An 18829-nucleotide genomic window follows, 5' to 3' on the forward strand; every position below is an offset into this window, starting at 1 on the left:
GCCATTTTTATCCCCACATTTAATTTTTTCCATTGAATATACTTTCAGAACAATAAAACATCAATCTTTTAACCAAAATCCATAGGAAAATTCAGTTTTTAGAATAATATACTCTAAGGAAGAGTTTTTACTTTACCCTACATTTACTTCATAACTTTTGAGCATTTGCATTCTGAGTTCTTTGAGAACAAAGTACTTCTTAAATTGTTCATTTTCACCACCAATTTTACTTTAATTGAGCCAGAAAATCTCATTCTCTCATCGTGTCAAGGCTCAGGCAAGGACTCAGGCGCGGACCACGGGAGCTTCAGGTTCCAAGCATCTTTATTGAAATCGTCAGGCAGAATAGTGAGTCAAAACAGGCAGGGTCGAAACCGGTATAGCAGTCCGTGGACAAAACCAGGGCCAGGAACAGGCAGGGTCAGAAACCAGGCAGGCAGGCAATCAGGCAATCGGGTCAAGGCGGCAGGCAAGAACAAGGTCTGGATGCGGGCAGGGTCAAGAACACAAAAACCACGCAGACAGACCCAACAGCAGGGGTGTAACAGGTGCTACACACTGTGACAAACTAGCAACAGGACAGAGACACGCAGGGAAGATATAGGGCTGGGGTGACGAGGAGATGGGATGCAGGTGGGCAGGCAGGCAGGTGGAGGTGATCAGGCAATCAGGTGGGCGGGGACAGGGCGGAGAGCGGGGCAGAGCTAGAACACAAGGGAAAACGAAAGCACATGGACCGGGGAAAACAAAAACACCACAGCTAGGGAGCCGGAGTACTGACACATCGACTGTTGAAAATGATAGGAATTAAGAGCAAGCAATTTGTCCTACACAAACAACGTAATACTTTTATTTTTCTCTTTGTAAAATCACATGAGGCAAATTATCTAAACTTTTGACTGATCAGTCAGGAGATAAATAAAAATCTGTGAAAATCAATTAGCCTAATTAACAGCTCTATAATGATACAAACTGCATATTCTACAACCTTACTAGGATGCAAATTTGTGGTTATATTTGGCAATAAAAAGATGCTCCCGGCCTCCTCACAAATCTGTTGGGGTCAGGTTATAGTGCAGTGAAAGTTTCCAGTATGAGCGGAGTTAAATTCATAAATGCTCTGTGGCTATTTACCCTTCAGGATGCCATGGAGGCGACTCCTTATTTATCCAACACAGTGTTAGAGTTCAGACAGTAGGCATGAGATTCCGGTCATGTTAATATCTACAGCTCTAAGAAGAGCAAACACCGCTCTCCGCCTCCGGGGAAGAAGGAAGTGATTGCACAATAAAATTGAAATGAAAATGCAAAGACACCAGGATTAATATGAGATAAAAAGACAGCCCAGCAGTGTTTGCATTCTCTGCACTTTAGCAGCGGATGAGATGTTATTTCAGTCTGTCGTTCGTTAAATATGAAATTCTTTGGTGTGGTGTCTGGGTACAGAGTGCAATTGAGAAAGCTGGAATATGTGTAGCTGTCTGTCCTTGGCCAGAATTTAAGTCCAATTTCAGTGATTTCACAACCCGTATTTCAGGCCCAGTCCTCCCAGAATGAGCTTTTGTTCATATCAGTCCATGGTTGCCAGACCCTTAGCAGGGGGGTTCAGCCAGCATTGCTTTCTTTATACAGCATTTATGGTACCTGCATTCAGCAGAAATAGTTGTCTGTGATTGTGTCAAATTGCGGCAGAGATTAGATATATAATTGCAACTGTCACATCTAAAAGTTGAAGGGGCATTTATACATAGTGTTGTTTGGTCATGCTTCACCCCTGAGTTACAAGCCATTCCACTCTCTCCGGGGTGATGACAGCTGGATCTTGATTTATCCCGTCTCCGAATAACACATTGCACCTGCCTCACTCTCCTCAGAGAACCTAATGACACCCTGGCCCAAACTGGTACTTTCTAACATTGGTGGGTAAGTAGGGTGACCAGATGCAAACAGACCAAATGTGGAACGAACAGTAAGTTTGTGTGGGACAATGTGGGACATGTTACCAATGCTGTTTCCTCAAAGCTAGAATTAGCTAGAATTTTTCCAATCTCGTGTTCTGATAGCACCGGTTTTAGCATACGCGCTAAACAGCTAATCACACTGGTGTAACCATACACGCAAAAGGGTTAAATAGAGTAGAAACTATGTCGCAATGGCATAAGCGGCTCATGTGCCGGGTGGGTAAAAGTACACAGAATGTGTTCTTATTTCTGACAATTAAAAATCAAATGACCAATGAAAATGCGGGACATTACCTCAATATGCAGGATGCGGGACAAAGGGTCAAAATGCTGTGCAGTAAAACGCAAAGCGGGACACACACAATGAACCCAGACCTACTTACAGTGGAAGTTACAGTCATTCAGTTGCACTGTCTGGAGTTTGACTCTAACTACTGGCAATACCCTTTCAGCATCTTGTTCACATGTGGCGAATCACAGGGACTGCTGGTCAGTCGTGCCTCACGCCATCCCTTTGTTTGTCTTGGCTTCCATGTGAAGCAGCTGTTTGGAGCTGTTTGAATGCTGGTCTGGACTGATCTCTTGGAGCAGGGTTGTCAAACGGTGGGCCAAGCACTCTGTGTGTCACTCATTAGCATAATGCTGTCTTTGATTCCTGCCTTGGACAGGATCCGTGCTTGTTGTTGCACAGTTGGCTGATTTTGATGAGAGGTCAACAACACTCTCTGTGCTGTTGTGCACGTCCTGTTTCTGTGTAGAATATGCTGACATTGTGAGTTTTAACTCCCCTTCAAACATCTGGTCAGCCATCAGCCTCATTAACAGTAGGCCCTGAACTCCTATTAAAGATATCAAAGCTTTCTGAAATGGCTGAATTTCACAAGAAAAACAGCACCGTAAAAGGCTTAAAATTAGCCATAAAAGGCATAAAATTAAAACACTCAGCCTTTCACTAAAATTTATCTTGCATCATTCAGAGAATAATATCTACTTTATACTAACTGAATAATGATTAAAATTACTACAATGACCTGCTTACCAATGCACCCTGTATCTGTGTATTTGTGCATCACATTGAATTGTGTACCTTTCTCACCTCGCCTGTCTCTGTCCCTTTCTGTCCTGTTTTACCCGGCTGAACCCCCCGCTGCCCCATCAGGGACTTCTGGACTCTGCCTCTCCTCACTGAGGGAGCTGCCGGCCCAGCTTCAGGATCTGTACCAGCAGGGCTTTGTCTTGGCTGCCGTGCACCCCTTCATCCATCCATGTGGGCCAGAGCCTGCCAGCATCCAGCGCCAGCTCTACCGGGCCGTGCTGATCAAACTCTCTGACAGGTAAGAGAGACATGTGCCTGGCTGACCTCATCACTTTCCCTGGCCTCTCCTATAGCCAGAACATATGGAGCAAACACAATAATAGATACCATTGTGATACATCATCTGTATTCAATGACTTGAAGTTGTGAATAATCCACTATCAGTAATGGGATCTCAGGGCTTCATCTGGGTTGTAGTACTAGTCTCTGCTTCTGGCCCGCTTATTCATGGTCTTGGTCCTGGTCTCAGTGTTGAAAAATCCAGTTCCTTTTGTGGTTATAAACAATGCTGTGGTTTTGTTTATGGGCCATTGTTTTCGCCAGCTGCTGTTTGATGTTTCTGTTGGTCTGTTGATAATTTTAGCATGCCATATCTGACTTATTACCTGCAATTTTCATGGACAAAAATGTCCTGCCTATGTTCATTCAGCCAAAACAACCTGACGCTGTAGTATTCCATCATTGCTTTACTCGTGTTGGATGTGTTTTTGATACAGGCAGCACTGGTTGATTGTTGAAGATATGTGTTTGGACCTGTGAGGGGCACTATCCATAAACACTGTGATTTAAGAAGCATAATAGGGGTTCCATATCTATTTTCAGTTTAAGTGCAGTAGTATTTCAGTGACATGGAGAATGGGTCACAGTGACTGTTATTGAAGCTCTTGGCATTACTGACTTAGTGAGTCTCACGCTGGGTCGTCTGATGTAGCTAGCTGGAAGAGCAATTTTCCCTTCAAGTGACTCAAAGTCACATCTGTGCACCCCACTCGACCCCCCACACACCTAAAAAGAAATCCTCTCCCAAGCCCTCAGTGAGTGTCACCTTCAGTCAGGCTACAGTTTAGCTTTGGAAAAATACTGTGTGTGTGTGTGTGTGTGTGTGTGTGTGTGTGTGTGTGTGTGTCTTTTTGAATTCCTGGCAAGTAAAATGTTATTTTAAAGGGTGTGATTTTTCAAGTGTGTGGTGAAGCCTAGGCACAGGACCATTTCTGAACCTCTCAGACTGTATACAGAGACATACCCCCTCACTCCCAAAGTGAACACCTCTTGAACCTCTCAAGAGTCCCACTTAACTTTGTTTTGCATTCACTTTTAAATGAGTGTTTGATTTCAGCGAAAGTTGACCAGGAGCAGTGTCTGTTCCTCCCACTGTCTAAGACTCCCAGAGTGTTATGGGCTGTGGGCTCGGACACAGCTTCCAGACTCTGCAAATCCCCCAAATCTCCATAGCTTAATGTGCAGTCTATGAATTCATTAAACATTCCTCCCAAATGAATCCGTAATTCAAAACATCAATGCATTATTTGCTCAAATTCCTCTGAAGATTACAGATTATTTTCCTGTTGTGGCTGTCTACTCTCCCCTTCATTTTTTCCCCTCACATTTCTTCTGATCCATCTTATGCAATGCATCAGGTGTACTGGAGGAAAGACACTGCCTGAGAACTGAAACAGATCACAGAAATGAGAGGGTGCTAAGGATGGAAATGAAACTGTCCAGATATAGAGTGGTCATGAGTCCAAAAGTTAAAGTCCAAAATAGTGGGGAGTACAGTTTCTGCACAGAAAACCATAGGGGGAAACAGCCATGTGAGCTACTGCAGCCTAGGTAACGTGATGATGGGCACAAATCATCACATAAACACAGGCAGTGAAAGGCATTGGCTGTATCAGTTAAACCTCTTGACTCTTGAACAGTGTGTCTGTCTTTCACCGCAACAAAGACAGACTATTGAAATTAGTGAATCCTTTGCTCTGTTCCTTTCATTCAAAAGACATGGGTCCCTACTGCTCCCCACTCCCCGAAGCCATATGAAGCACATGGGTGTTTTAAACACAGGAGCCCAATTAATATGATCCTAATCATACAACAATGGGGAGGGGTGGAAGCAGACAGTGGGAACATTTATGCAGAGATTTTCAGGGGTCATGGGAGAGGATGAAGAAGGAGTGTTAGTCCTTTAGAGAAAAGCTGCCTTTCACTTTGAGGAGATGTATGTGTATATGTGTGTGTGTGTGTGTGTGTGTGTGTGTGTGCGTGTGTGTGTGAGGGGGAGGAACAGCAGGACTGTGGATCACGGTTGGGGTGAGGAGAGAGAGAAAGAGTGGAAAGGGGCTGCTGATCCTTTGATGGCTCCTGCCAAACCATCCTGCTTTATCTTGCCGTCTGTCACCGTGGAGACAGCAGTCCACATCAGCACCAGCCCAGGGGGATAAACCAAAAAAAAAAATCAAACAGACACCAACTCCTCTCCTCTTCCCCTCTCCTGACGGACTGACAAAAACGAGAAAAAAAGAGGGGGAAAACTGCAGATGAAAGCAAATCACTGGATATCCATTCATCACTCTGAAAACAAAACAGATCCAAAAATGTCCATGCCCCATCTGGGAGACAGGAAAAGCAGGCGGAATATGTCTGTGTCTGGATGTGTTGTGTTTAGTATTCATATTTGCCCCTGGATGAAATCCCAGCTATTCTCCATAGTCTTATCATATATTCTAAGCCCCTGCATGTGGGGCAGTAGCAGTAAGCTAGAATGACATTGCTACAGTATTCCCTAAAAAGCACATTTATCCAAGAACTAAACATGGCCCTCTGCTGACGTGTGCCCTCTGTAAATGTTAACATCATTACTTTCAAGTGCTGTTTGGTTAAGTGGCCAAGACTGCAATAGCCCATCTTTGAAATGGGGTTAGTCTGGCTTTAAAGTCAACCTTCCTGAATTTAAGATTTATATAGCAATTATCCCATTTTAACCCTCAAATGTCAACTGTCAAAAATCCTACATCCATACATTTGATTTTGTGGCAGTGAACAATAGAGGTGCACCAGGTACAAGGCATAAAAAGCAGCGTTCATTTCGGATTGCTACTTTTCTGCGAAAAGGTTTCTCTCATTCATACTGAAACAATATTGGTAGTTCTAACCTGACTTTCAAAAAGCTTACTTATCCAATTAAAAACTGGGTCAGTCTGCAGAGACTGTCTTGCGTAGCAAGCGAGTTGAACAATTACCAATTAAGTTGGAAGGCACTTCTGCAGTACCTGTGAAAAAGTTTGCATGCTAGGTCATTATTGTAGATCACAAACACGCTGATGTGGACAAAACATTTTGCATATTCAACAGTCCATCACTGAAGTCTGACTTAAAAGCATAGAGCGTACATTTGATCCCGGTCATGTCATCAACCAACAATGACCAAGAGCACTCAGCAGCAGAAATATTTAGCCTCATTTGACCCCTTCGTCTTGCTGCTTTTACACACTGTGTGATTTATCGGGTGCCCCTGACTTGCTCAGCTGATCAGGGAGACTCTGATCAACATTTGCTTCTTGGTCTACACTGGGAATTGTAGTGTGGAAAATAGCCATCGGCTACATGCAAATGTGTCAGACAATTGTATTCATTGTGCTTCCAAGCTCTTGCACCTGCGCAGTGATTACCACTGAAATTATTTATTGCAAGCTATTTAACCATGCTGGCAGTAGTGCCATTTTTATGTTAAAAGATTTTTCTTATATTTATCAGACATGGCTCAAAGCAGGAAACAACAAAGCCCCAGTAAGTAAAACTCATTCTCAGTGTCATAATTTAATAGTATGACACAAAAAGAAAGGCTTCTTAATTAAGTGTCAATAAGTGATATTGATTATGTCAATTTTTTTACACCTTATGGTCCTGTCTCACCAATTGGCTAATTTACTTTCTTTGTGTCTGAATGTTTTATTTTCTTTTCAACATTATGACTGTTATGTTTATATAGTACTCTTAGCATTTTCTTTCAATAGGTTTCAACAGAACTGTGCATTGAGCTGACCAAATGATTGCATAAAGACAAAGATTTTGCTAACACTTGACCATTATAAATATTGAATATATTGTACAAAAATTATATTTTAAGACCAAAGAATCATAAATAAAGTATTTAACATCGCTTATACTGTTAGGTACATATTTCATACAGTAAATATTGAACAAATATTCCACATGTGTTTTTTTACATGTAAAGATGAAAAAGTTTAAAATGTTCAGTAAACGTGAGGTTCATGGAAATTAGCTCCAACTACCCAACATTAATTACAGACCAGCACAGAGAAATAGGGAGGACCCACAATTGGGTGTATGTCCATTGTTCTGGTCACTCTACAACTTCAACACCCAGAGGAAAGCACAGTGTAGCCTGTTTCCAACAGTCACATTGATCTGCAGGTCAATGGCCCCAGCAGACACATGCCTCTATGCAAAGTAAACTGTTTCCTACATTACATGGGGCTGCAGATGGTAACAGAAGGGCATTAGACATATAACCCTATTCTATCCTGTTTCCTACTTGATGGTTTATAGCTAGCAACCAGAATGACTTCTGTCTGGCTGAAAATGAGCTCCCTGTGGTTACTATTAGATAATCTGCAATTCCCCTTTGTCATGTTTTACCATTTTCATTTACTAGTAGCAAGCAAGTAAGCCTCTAGAAAATACCCTAGTGTGAATATAATGAAAACAAAGGTTCTCCTTCACTCTACCACAAAGCAAACAACATCTCCATCTAGGTGGACATATTCAATGTTAAAGTTCAATATTTACTTTGAAATGATGTATTTGCGGGAGATCCCGTGATTTACTTGTCATTATGCCAGATAACTTCCTCCTTCATCAGTTCCGTAAACACATCTACTTCTATCAAACACAGTGCAACCACATCCTGTATTCAGCTATACCTGAGTGACCCACTTTTACTCACCCTTACCTACAACTGGCTGTAAATATTATTGGCTTTTCAATGATTGCTAAGTCCCCTACCGGAATTTCTTGGGTGAAGTGATTCATGGCTGAATAAAAACTGAAACGAAGAAGAAAGATGCATGCATTATTGATGGTAGAACTCTACTGATGATGTGAGACAGCAATACATAGATTGGATAGTTCAAAGCTGAGTTGTTGTTGACAGAGATGTACCACAATGCATTTTACTTTAAGTAACCCCAATGGAATCCTGGACCTACAGTTCTGTTTTTTACCACTAGAGATACTATACACGCTGTGTTACTATTTAAATTTTAACAAAGGTGCTGCATTGATGGAACTTTCAGCTTGACAAAACAGGGATGGAACTTTTGATGTAAAGTACAGACAATCAAAATGGTCACACTGAAGTGCACTTACAGGTGAAGAATGTTATATTTGAACAACAGTACTTTTATGGTTGCTGAACCTTTGTGGTGTTCATTATCTGACCACAGAACTGAATCTTTAGGCCTCTCTGGGCAACAGAGCTTTCCTCATGTCAGCCGAAAATGGGTTGAAATGCATTCCTTCAAAGCTCCATAGAAAAGCCCCTTACCACTACGGATTGTTACAAACCTCAGTGATTCTAGTTTCTGGTAATCCGAGACCCTGGCTTAGTGAGTTTGCAAGTTTGCAGTGAAATGTGTTGTGGCTATAATGCTGTTGTTGGTTTATGACAAGAGATGACTAAGGACCTCTCTTTGCCGTGAATTTACAAATAGGTGGGTTGTGGTAATTGCTGTAAAACCTTATACATTCTTTTCATGGACTGAGTGTGAAAACATTCAGTTCCCATCCCCTCACAGGCATTTCTTTGAACACCCTACGAGGTGGGAAGGTCCCAAACCGTCATGTCAACAGGATGGGAGAGCGGATAGTGGGGAGCAAAGGGGCATCTGCCTCACAGGAGCTGTGCTGGGATTTCCTACTTAGAAAATAGTTCTTTTCTCTATAAATAGACACTTGGGCTTGGGATATTTTTGTAAGATGAATGAAAAGCAAGCTGAGATATCTTCTCTTGGGTATTGTATCCTATTGTGTTTTGAAAGCTTTTAGTAAATAGTATTCCTTTAGTTCAAGTTAGTTGATTTTTTATTTTATTTTATTCAGACATGCAGTGTGTGTTTGAAAAGAACACCAACAAGAAACTCTCAAAACACATTAAAGTATAAAAGCACATATTAACATGACAAAGACATGATCTCCTGACTGATACCAACCAATCCAACCTTAATTGTAATCACATAAAATACTTGCACAGGATGTATTTACAGTTGCACACCACTCCCATGTGTAAAACATGACACAGACAAAAGGGTCTCTTTATTTAATGTGTAACTGCTATATAAAAATAGAGTTCAGATTTATTGACACTTAGCGGCATGTTTTAATCACATTAGGGTAAGCTGTGTATCTTTTCTAACTGACAGTATCTTTGTCCTCCCTCTCCTCTAGCTTGGAGAAGACCCAGTCAAACTGTGAGTCCAGCTGTCTAGAGATGGACTTATGTCTGTCGGCTGACCAGCTCCCCAGCACAGGTCTCATACAGGGCTATGTGAAAAAGGTGAGACCATCATAAACAGCAAAGTTAGGCTGTGAGTTTTTGTTATTCACCACTAAACTCAAACTGTGAGGAATAAGAGAATTAAGATTATCAAAATCCAAATTGTGATGCCTCGTCAGTCTAACTCTTAACATGAGAATGTAAAATGTGATGCACTATAATTTAAAATACTGTTGTACCTAAGAAAATAATAACACCCACTTATGATTTTAATGTTTTGCATATTTTTTTATTTTTAAATGAAATGTGTTTTTTATACCTTTGCTGTTAAATTGATCATACTATGCATACTGTTTGACATTCAGAGAATGTTTTTAAAAATACTAATGTTCACAGTCATTATTAAAACACAATAGAAGATAACATGTTTTCCATCTTAACTCCATATAAATGAAACAGTAGCTTTCGAGCTGATTTTTTCCCGTATGCTTCTGAGAGAGATAATGATTTAATGCCTTTAGCAGGATTTTATTAAAGTCAAATAATGAAAAAATGGCTTCATTAACATTCCTTGACAGTTAACATTTCAATTTCATTTGGTGCAGGCTACCAATATTGACTTCAAAATGCCAGCTGACAATAAATTGGAAAAAGCATGGCTATTTGAGGATGCAATGAGGTACAAATACATGGCAGACATTACAGTTGTCTCCTGTTTAATTTGAACATCTGACAGGAGTGATTTGTTTGTCTCCTCTGATTCCCCCTGAAAATCAGAAGTGCAAATTATTGTACTTGTCTGTTATTTGTCAGTGGAAAAAAATGAATCAATCAACCATACACACAACACAACACAACAGACCATTAGTTTGTTTAAAACTGAAAAAAAAAAATGAAATGGGTTTGTTTGGAAAGAGATATGAATATTTGTTTGGTAAAGCAAATATTTATCAGGGTTTTTAAGATAAACTGCTTGTATCTGCTGTGTTTCTGCCCATATAGGGCATTGTTTACCTGATTTCTAAGGTTTGTTTTGGTAGATGGATATTTCTGCTTATGCATTGTGAAATTTCTAAAAATGTGCAATTTAACTGGCGTTTGTGACGCATGTTGTTATATACTGCAAATCAGACATGTTTACACAGAGAATGCGAAAGATTATGCATACTCATACTTCATGCCAATAGGCCCAACAGTTCATATAGATACAGTTTTCAAGCAACGTTAAAAACATCTGCAACACCATGTAACAAAATTGTGAGTTTGAAATGTCTGCTGATAATGAGAAGAAATGTGCAGTAAGTTTCAAGTGTGCACTATTTTCGCAGTGGAGACATTTTACGCACATTTGGGAGTCATTGCCATGTGTGCTACTGTGTCCTCTGTGTCTTATAGCAATGGTATCAGATGTAAAGAGGAAGTAACTTTGAAGCAACTATAGACAATACATTTATTAAAGTTCTTGTTATCTGTGTAATTACAGACACTTATTTTTTCCTCATTACAGAATAATCATTTGCCTTTCCTTAACTTTCCAAAATATATTAGCAAGACAAGGACATATCAGATAGCAACAGAATTTAAAAATTGATTTTGAACTGGCGTGACAGTATGTTATAAAAGTCAAATTCTAAAATTGTCCAACAACGATATTAGCACATACCAAGATAGCCATGTCTGTCTGTGCTGGGTGAGTGATGGTTCTCTCTGCTTCTTCAGATCCAAGATGCTGCAGAGCAGGGCGTCTCGTTCGTGGGGTTCGTACAGCAGCCAGGCATGACAGCCACAGTCACCGGACAGGGTGCCCTAGAGGACACTTCGCTGTCCCTTCACTCCAGTCCCAGCTCTATCCTGGCAAAGGAGATAGAACCAAATGAGAGCCCAAAGCCCCAGAGTGGATCGGAACATCAGGACTGTGGCGCGGAGACCAGTACTGAGGGCAGGAGCCCAGCCTGTGAGGGAGAAGAGGTCACGCCGAGGGAAAGGGGGACTACAATTTCAAACACCGGGAATGGTGGGAGCACTGATAGCACGAGTGTAACAGCCCGCCAGGATGATGGGGCCCCTCTTCCTGACTCCCCCTCACCGGCCAGCCAACCAGACCAACACCCGGAGACCATGGAGAACAACACCCTAACACATAACAACAACAAACCAAAGAGCCCTGAGGGGACCGAAAGCAAAACAGGCCTCTCTACATCCAAAGGTGGTGAGTATGTTCTACTCTAAACTAGCCTCAACAGTGAATCTCCATTAGGTCATATGTTATAAAGAGTTCACTCAATGTCCACTTTACAAAAGCTTGCTAAAATGGGAGCTAATGGCAAAAATATGATGAGACAATCAGTATGGAGAAACATCTAAGGTGACATTGAGTGCACTGTCAGCAGAGGTGGTTTCAGCTTCATAACAGTATTTAAGTTGATAGGTGGTGTTGAAAAACCCCATTCCAACTTGGCTGTGTGCAGTCTGTGATAATGCATAGAGCCTCACTTAATGTGAAAATCCACAGAGCCTCAATTTCTGCACTAATGTGAAGGGCCTTGGATTCTGTGCACAGAGCCTCCCTTTCTTTGTTTGCCTTCTCCACAGACTACATCACCACCCAAAGGCATTCGTTTATATTGAGAAAATGCAGGGGTAGGCATGGTTTATTCCTTTATCCTATATATATACATTTAGTGTGGCGAGTGGAGGTTTCTGTGGTTGTTATCAGCTTAACTGCTGGATCTAGGAATTGAACTCCAGCCTCTCACTCCACAGCATGGTGACATTAGCATAATGATAAAGGACCGGGTGTCACAGTAAGATGAAAATGCCTTTGCCATAAAGCTCTTACTAGTGACATCACTCCACCTGACGGGTGTGATTGCTCCATTATTATATGCACTTTTATGTTTTGCTTATTAGCTACATGCCAAACTAGCCTACTCCATTTGCCCTGCAGTCAATTCTGTAGTGAGACTGAATACCATGCTGAGAACCACTGTGTCAGGGAATGCTAAGTGGATCTGTCAGGGGATACAGCAATCTTTCATATAAAATTGCTTTGAGTCAGTACTTGTCTAATGAAGGAGTCCTGATTTAATCACTCGATTCTAATTCCCTACACAAGGTTATGCATCGGCAAGTCTAATCCTTGAGGGTCGCTAGGCCTGTTGTTTTTATTCTGTGCGTCTCTTAGTTGTGTAACTCAGTCATCACTTGTATAGGAAATAAACTCAGCAGGTCTTCCAGGTGTCAGTTGAAAATTTTGACAGTGATGCACAATTCCACCATTGCGTGGTCCTCCATCCCACCCTGTGGCCACCACGTTTGGCTTCAACCCACCACTACCCTCTGCTTCATTATGGGGTCCAGTTTAAGAGGGGGTGTAGCAGAATATTCAACGGCTATGGGAGGGTGCCGCACACATTATTAAATATATTGTTAAAATAAAGTCAAATGACTGGCTAGCTGTGTACCTGGAGTTAAACTACAGAAATCTAGAGCCACATATTTTCACAGATTCTGTTATCCACATGTTATCAACCACATTTAAAACATTTAACACTGAAAGGAACACATTGTGAATATTAATTACCTCAAGCATGTAACAGTTCATGATCTCGCCACTATGTAATTGAAACGTTGTCCAACAATGTTCTGAGGAGCCTCAATGTGACACATTTGATCATACGTAGATGTTTTACCTGACATCAGAACACCCCGCTGCAGTGGGCAGGAGGTTTGGAGTGGATGGCCTGGGTGAAATGGATTCTTGGATACACTAGATTACTACTGCATGGGTGTTAGAGCCATAGCGAAACAGTTGTTCGATACATCAATACAAGCAGAAGGCCACATGTTCAGACTGGGTGGGGCACAGCTGTTGCCTTAACGTGCAGGGTAGTTCAAAAAGATTTCACCTTCTTACATGACTAAAACATCAATTACATTAATCCGCCTGGATTAGACAATCTGTTAAACACATAATCTAAAACCATACATTCGTTTATGAAAAAAATAACAACCACTGCAAACTCTTAAAGAAACACAGCATTTATTATTCATAACCAAAAAGTAGGTTAATGTTAGAGTGTAATCAGTTGAAAGGCTGAAGATTATAGAAATATAAAATGAAGGAAGTAAATGCCATGTCTGGAAGCAATTCTTTAGGTCAGAAAATCATAGAATGTATCAGAGGGAATATACTGCCCTTGCCACAGGGTTTAGTCAGGTTCAGACATGGCCTTGAAGGGCAAGCGTCTTTAATTGCCTGCATGTGCTTGTTTGCTTGTTTACAGCAAATGCCGAAACGCTTAATTGGCACAGACAAGCTAAGGCTTCAGATTACAGGTTTGCTGTCTGATTTCTCTCATGTGACACTGGAATGACAAACTGCAACACATCTTGACATCTGACTGCTAAATTTGTATGAACTCTTCCCTCCAAAAAACACTTCCCTGAAATCATGGAAATATGCAGGAAGTGCAATTAGCATGAGAACATTTTAGCACGATGACCTCGCCTCATATTTCTGCATTAATATTTCATGAAACGATGGTAGATGTTCGCCGTTTCGGGTGTGACACATACATCCGCTCTTCTCGAGAGGGACTGGCGGTAAATTTGTGTGAATTTAGTGACTGGGTGTCACATCAGTTAAAGCATGCCAAAAATAAACCAGCTGTTAAATGATTCATCCTTTCTTAGACCCCGATTGATTGAGGACCGGAGGCAAATGAGCCCTGGCCGTTTATGATTCACGCAATGTGTGGCTGAACAGCCTTTCCAGCGAGAGCGTACGTGCAAAAGGCGCAGTAGTCCAAGTTATTTCTATTAAATTAGCACAAACCAGCTCAAAGACTCTGTAAACAGTCATGCCCTCAACAAGAGTATATTGACATGGCTTATTATTAATGAATGAATTAGAATCATCCTCAGACTATAGAGGTAGGCTGGGGCAGTCAAGGAAAGGGATACATAGCTTGCTAATTCTCTGTTTGCTAACAGAACAACATGTTAAGCACTGTAGAGCTCTGCCATTTTCAATTAATGATGCTCAAATTGACATGAAAGAGCTCTATAGAGCAGTTCTGGCTAAGCCTGGTAACCCCTGGGGTCCCATGCCAAAATCAAATTTTGTTCAGAGCTGTACAGCAATCTCATTTGCCATTTAAATACCCATACTTGTGTATTGTAATCAACAGCAATTTATTATGTCTAAATGAATAACTGTACTTGTAATTGTCAATTAACTTTCTGTGAACCTATTCAAATAAGCAAAATTTTATAATTGTCTTTAAAAATAGCTGAATACTTGAAATACATGCATATGTCATTCTAAATTCTAGCATACTGAATTGTGACTTTCTAAGTACAGTGATGGTTTCTTTGACATTGAAATCACACAACAGCAAGGATTAATTGCTGGAATTTTTACAATGTCATATTTGTCAAGGCAAGCAAGTCCAAAGATCCCAAGGCAGTCAGTTTTCGACTCCAGACAAAATAGAGTGGTTGGAAATCCACAGATTTCATGTATTTAATTTATCCTTTTTGTTGTCATATTGTTACGATTACATCTGTATTCCAAAGCCCCTTTCAGCTTCTGTAATCCAAGAAGCATATATGCATACTTGTGTCTTGTCCTATTTTATGATTGATTTTATTGTAATCCTCAACACAAACACAACATTACTACCAAGCCCAAGGACATCTCTTGCACTGAAACAAATGTTGACACCTCAGGCTTTGTTAAACTGGCCTTTGTCTTTATATATATTCCAGTTTCTTTCAGAAAGTTTTACAGAAGTGAAATACTTACAGTGGCTTTATAGCCATTCCTGAAGGCATTTTATCAGAACACTTCTCACAGGTGGTACATAAGATAATTTATTGTGTAATAAAGAACCAACATCTGTGACTCTGCAGTCTCGGGGCTCTTCTGGTGAGTTTAGACAACACAAATATCTGACATTGGCAGCACATCTAATGCATGCAAGCTATTAAATAAAACAATGTGCATTTTAAGACCTATTTCTTAATCTTGGATCAGGAGCAGACAAAATAATTTTGACTATAATGTAATAATGTAATTCTTTTTTGTGAAATGTTGTGCAGTTGACCTGTTGTCCCAAGCGTGCATGTGTGTGTGTGTGTGTGGGCTTGAGAGATATTGTGGGAATCAGTCTGGAGAATACAAAAGAATTAAGGACAGGAAAGTTGTGGGTTCCAGTGTTGAGTAGTCCTCTGAAGTACTCTTAAGCTAATTTATTTATCAGACTTGCTGCCTCAAAAATCCACCTGTGCATTATAAATATGTCATACATAAGCTGTATAAATCACAGTGACTGCATTTACACGCACACAGTAATACAATCACTGTCAATACTGCGATTAAGACAATGCTTTGATTAAGCTGTCTACAGTGTCTCTGCAAAAAGAGGCATTTCACAAATACTCCTGTTTACATGTAAATAATGAACAATTTCACAGAGGCTTTTGCCAAAGGGTATCCTTGTAAACTCCATAGCTACTGTTCCCTGTCCTGTCCTACCACTTTCATTCAGGTGAAGTTGCAATAGCTGCAAAGGCTATTCATTCTTACACGTTTGTCTTTGATGCAGGTGTATCTCTTTTGCAAAACAAGTCCCTCCAGGTTGTCCTCCTGACCAGCATTTTGGAAATCAGTAGATGACAGCTCAAGTGGATTCAGAGGTCTTCATCAGCTAGCTAGCGTCAGCATCAGCACCATCAGTTACATCATTAAGGAGGAAAATGTATTTTCTCTTTCCTCAGACAGATATAGTACACACTGTGAAGTACAAGTAAAGTGTTTGCATGATCCAGTAGTCCTATTTTAAAGCAAGTAAGATCAGAGTGCTCTACATATCTTACTGAGATTATGTCAGCTTAATTGCATTAAAATAAACATAATAAGGTGTTTACATTAATTCTGCCTAGCTTGGAGTACTGTCGTAGTCACATTAATTGCATTCTTAGCATGCATGTAGCCACTGAATGAGGGCATCTGGTAGACTGGTGAATGATAATTAAACATCATGACATTGTTCTGTCCATATTCACAGGGATGGAAGTGTTCGCCCTGTTTAACCATCCAGGGGTGCAACAGGGTCTGCTGAAGTACTACACCGTCAAGGTCCCCCTACGCGTCCACCTCCGTGACCAGGGGGTCAGCGGTGTGGAGGCGAACTGGCTCGATCACATGACCCACCACTTCAACAGCGGCGCCTCGCTCGTCGATGGGTACTTCCACCTGAATGAAAACGGTACATCTCCTGAGATAACGAACACAGAGAAAACACACGCAACCACACACCACTCTTTCTCAAAAGGCACAGACTCACAGAACAGGGGTTCCCAAAGTTCAGAGATTTATTACAGGGCATTATTAATTCAAAACCATGCCTCAGAACCAGGCTACAATCTTCCAGTCAAAAAAATGTCTTTTCTTCAAAAGTGCCTTTTTTTCTTTCCCCCTTATGTATGAAAACCTTTTCTTTTCCCCTTTTATATTACAGTATTATCCTAGAATGCTTCCCCTATGACCAGCGTCAGACTGTAGGGTGTTGGACCAAAGAGGCTTTAGACCCTAGTTTGTGCACCCCTGCTCCAGAGCATTGTAAGACACCTTGGGTGGTTATAGGAAATATAATGGTTTGCATGAACCAAGCATTTACACATCTGCTTTGGGGGTGCCATTGACCTATTTTGTGGTTTGATGCAGAATGTCAAATATACCCTTTACCTGGGGTGTTTTCAAATATTTACACACTTTTTTACAGAAAACTTGTTTCTTTGTAACTGGAATGTAAACTACTGATACACCCTTAGGTGTCCCTAGAAAAATGTGATCTTGATGGACAAAAAAATATGTGGTCGGTAGTGTGGAGCAGTGATAAGGTGTACACAGTATAGCTGTACCCTACAGTGAAGTCATTTATCAGTGATTCATGATAAATTCTCCAGTATACAATTGTTCAAAAAAACTGTCATAATTAATTAACCGCTTTAAATGAATGCATCAGCAGCCCTGAAACTCAGATAATTAAGCTGTTATCAAATTAGCACATCTTTGCATACAGTACATTAGGTTTTGGAGATTGTGAAATGAAGCTTGTTATAATTCATTGAAGCCATTTTTATGGTCTTTCATTGGTCCACAGCGCTGCCCTGAAATGAATAACTAACCTTAGAGAAAATATTGATGGTTGCATATTGGGTTTCTCAGCTTTTTGTCCCACATATTGCTAAAAGGGCTTTGCTTCACCTCATTTCCTACAGACTTCCCCAGGGACTTTTCTCTCTAATGTAGATATAACAGGCCCACAACCGTTGGCCATTTCAGTTCCTGAAACCAGTGTTATTTAGCCATTTTTGGTCTAGTGTCTACAACTGTCTACTTGGCTGCTGCCCAGTTAGCAATGTGGTAGGCCCTGTGTTCTTAAGCTGTATTTCACTAAGTGGCAGCTTGGAGTGGGAGACTTGTATACCTAGCCTCACAAAGATTCAGTAGTACAAAGACATGAGTCTATCTGTGGGAGTACACTGAGGAAGGACAGAGAGGACATATGCACAGTGTGCCAATATCCTATACTAGTTCTCACCTCTGATCGGAAAGCCAGATGCTTTCGTCGCTGCAGCTACACCTATCATGGCTCTCCTCCCAACTTGACATGCCCATGATACTCCCCCAGCCCTGCACTGACAGACAACAAACTCTCAGTTTGCTACTCAAAAAAAAAACTAATTTTCATCTTGCCATATGCGTTTCATTTATCACTGCAATCTCTCCCCCTCACTGAGACCTGGATACCACCTGATAACACTGCCACAGTGGCTGCACTGTCTGTTACATACTCCTCTCCCCATACACTCCAGCCCTCTGGGAGGGGTGAGGGTGTTGGCATACTCATTTCAAACGTGTAGCAATATTCCATCCTTCTTGGGATTTCAATGTTCATTTACATAACCTGTAGTCAGATAGCTTCTTACCACTACTTCATTCATTTAGCTTCAAGCTGGAAGTCCTTCCCTACACACAAGGCTAGCGACCGTCTTGACCTTCTATTCAATAGAAGTTGCACCACAAACTGCCTCGAAATGACCTCATTTCAACTTTCTGACCGTGACCATACTTTTTCACTCCCCCTTTCAAGAGGGCCTGTCACATTGGCTCCCACACCAGTGGTCACATTCCAAAGAACTTTACAAAACCTCTCATAAGCAACCTACTCGGAAAGACTGATTTCATCC

General features: G+C 41.0%; 1 protein-coding gene across 1 annotated transcript in view; it reads left to right on the forward strand.

Moving 5' to 3' along the window:
* Window positions 1-18829, forward strand: part of LOC118783954 (raftlin) — a 53298-nt gene that overhangs the window by 20794 nt on the left and 13675 nt on the right. The window contains exons 3-6 of the mRNA XM_036537894.1: window positions 3121-3295; window positions 9520-9628; window positions 11288-11777; window positions 16642-16842. Coding sequence (XP_036393787.1) covers window positions 3121-3295; window positions 9520-9628; window positions 11288-11777; window positions 16642-16842 — 975 coding nt within the window. The remainder of the gene's footprint in view (window positions 1-3120; window positions 3296-9519; window positions 9629-11287; window positions 11778-16641; window positions 16843-18829) is intronic.

This window comes from Megalops cyprinoides, chromosome 10 (assembly GCF_013368585.1).
Source record: "Megalops cyprinoides isolate fMegCyp1 chromosome 10, fMegCyp1.pri, whole genome shotgun sequence".
Taxonomy (NCBI): Eukaryota; Metazoa; Chordata; class Actinopteri; order Elopiformes; family Megalopidae; genus Megalops; species Megalops cyprinoides.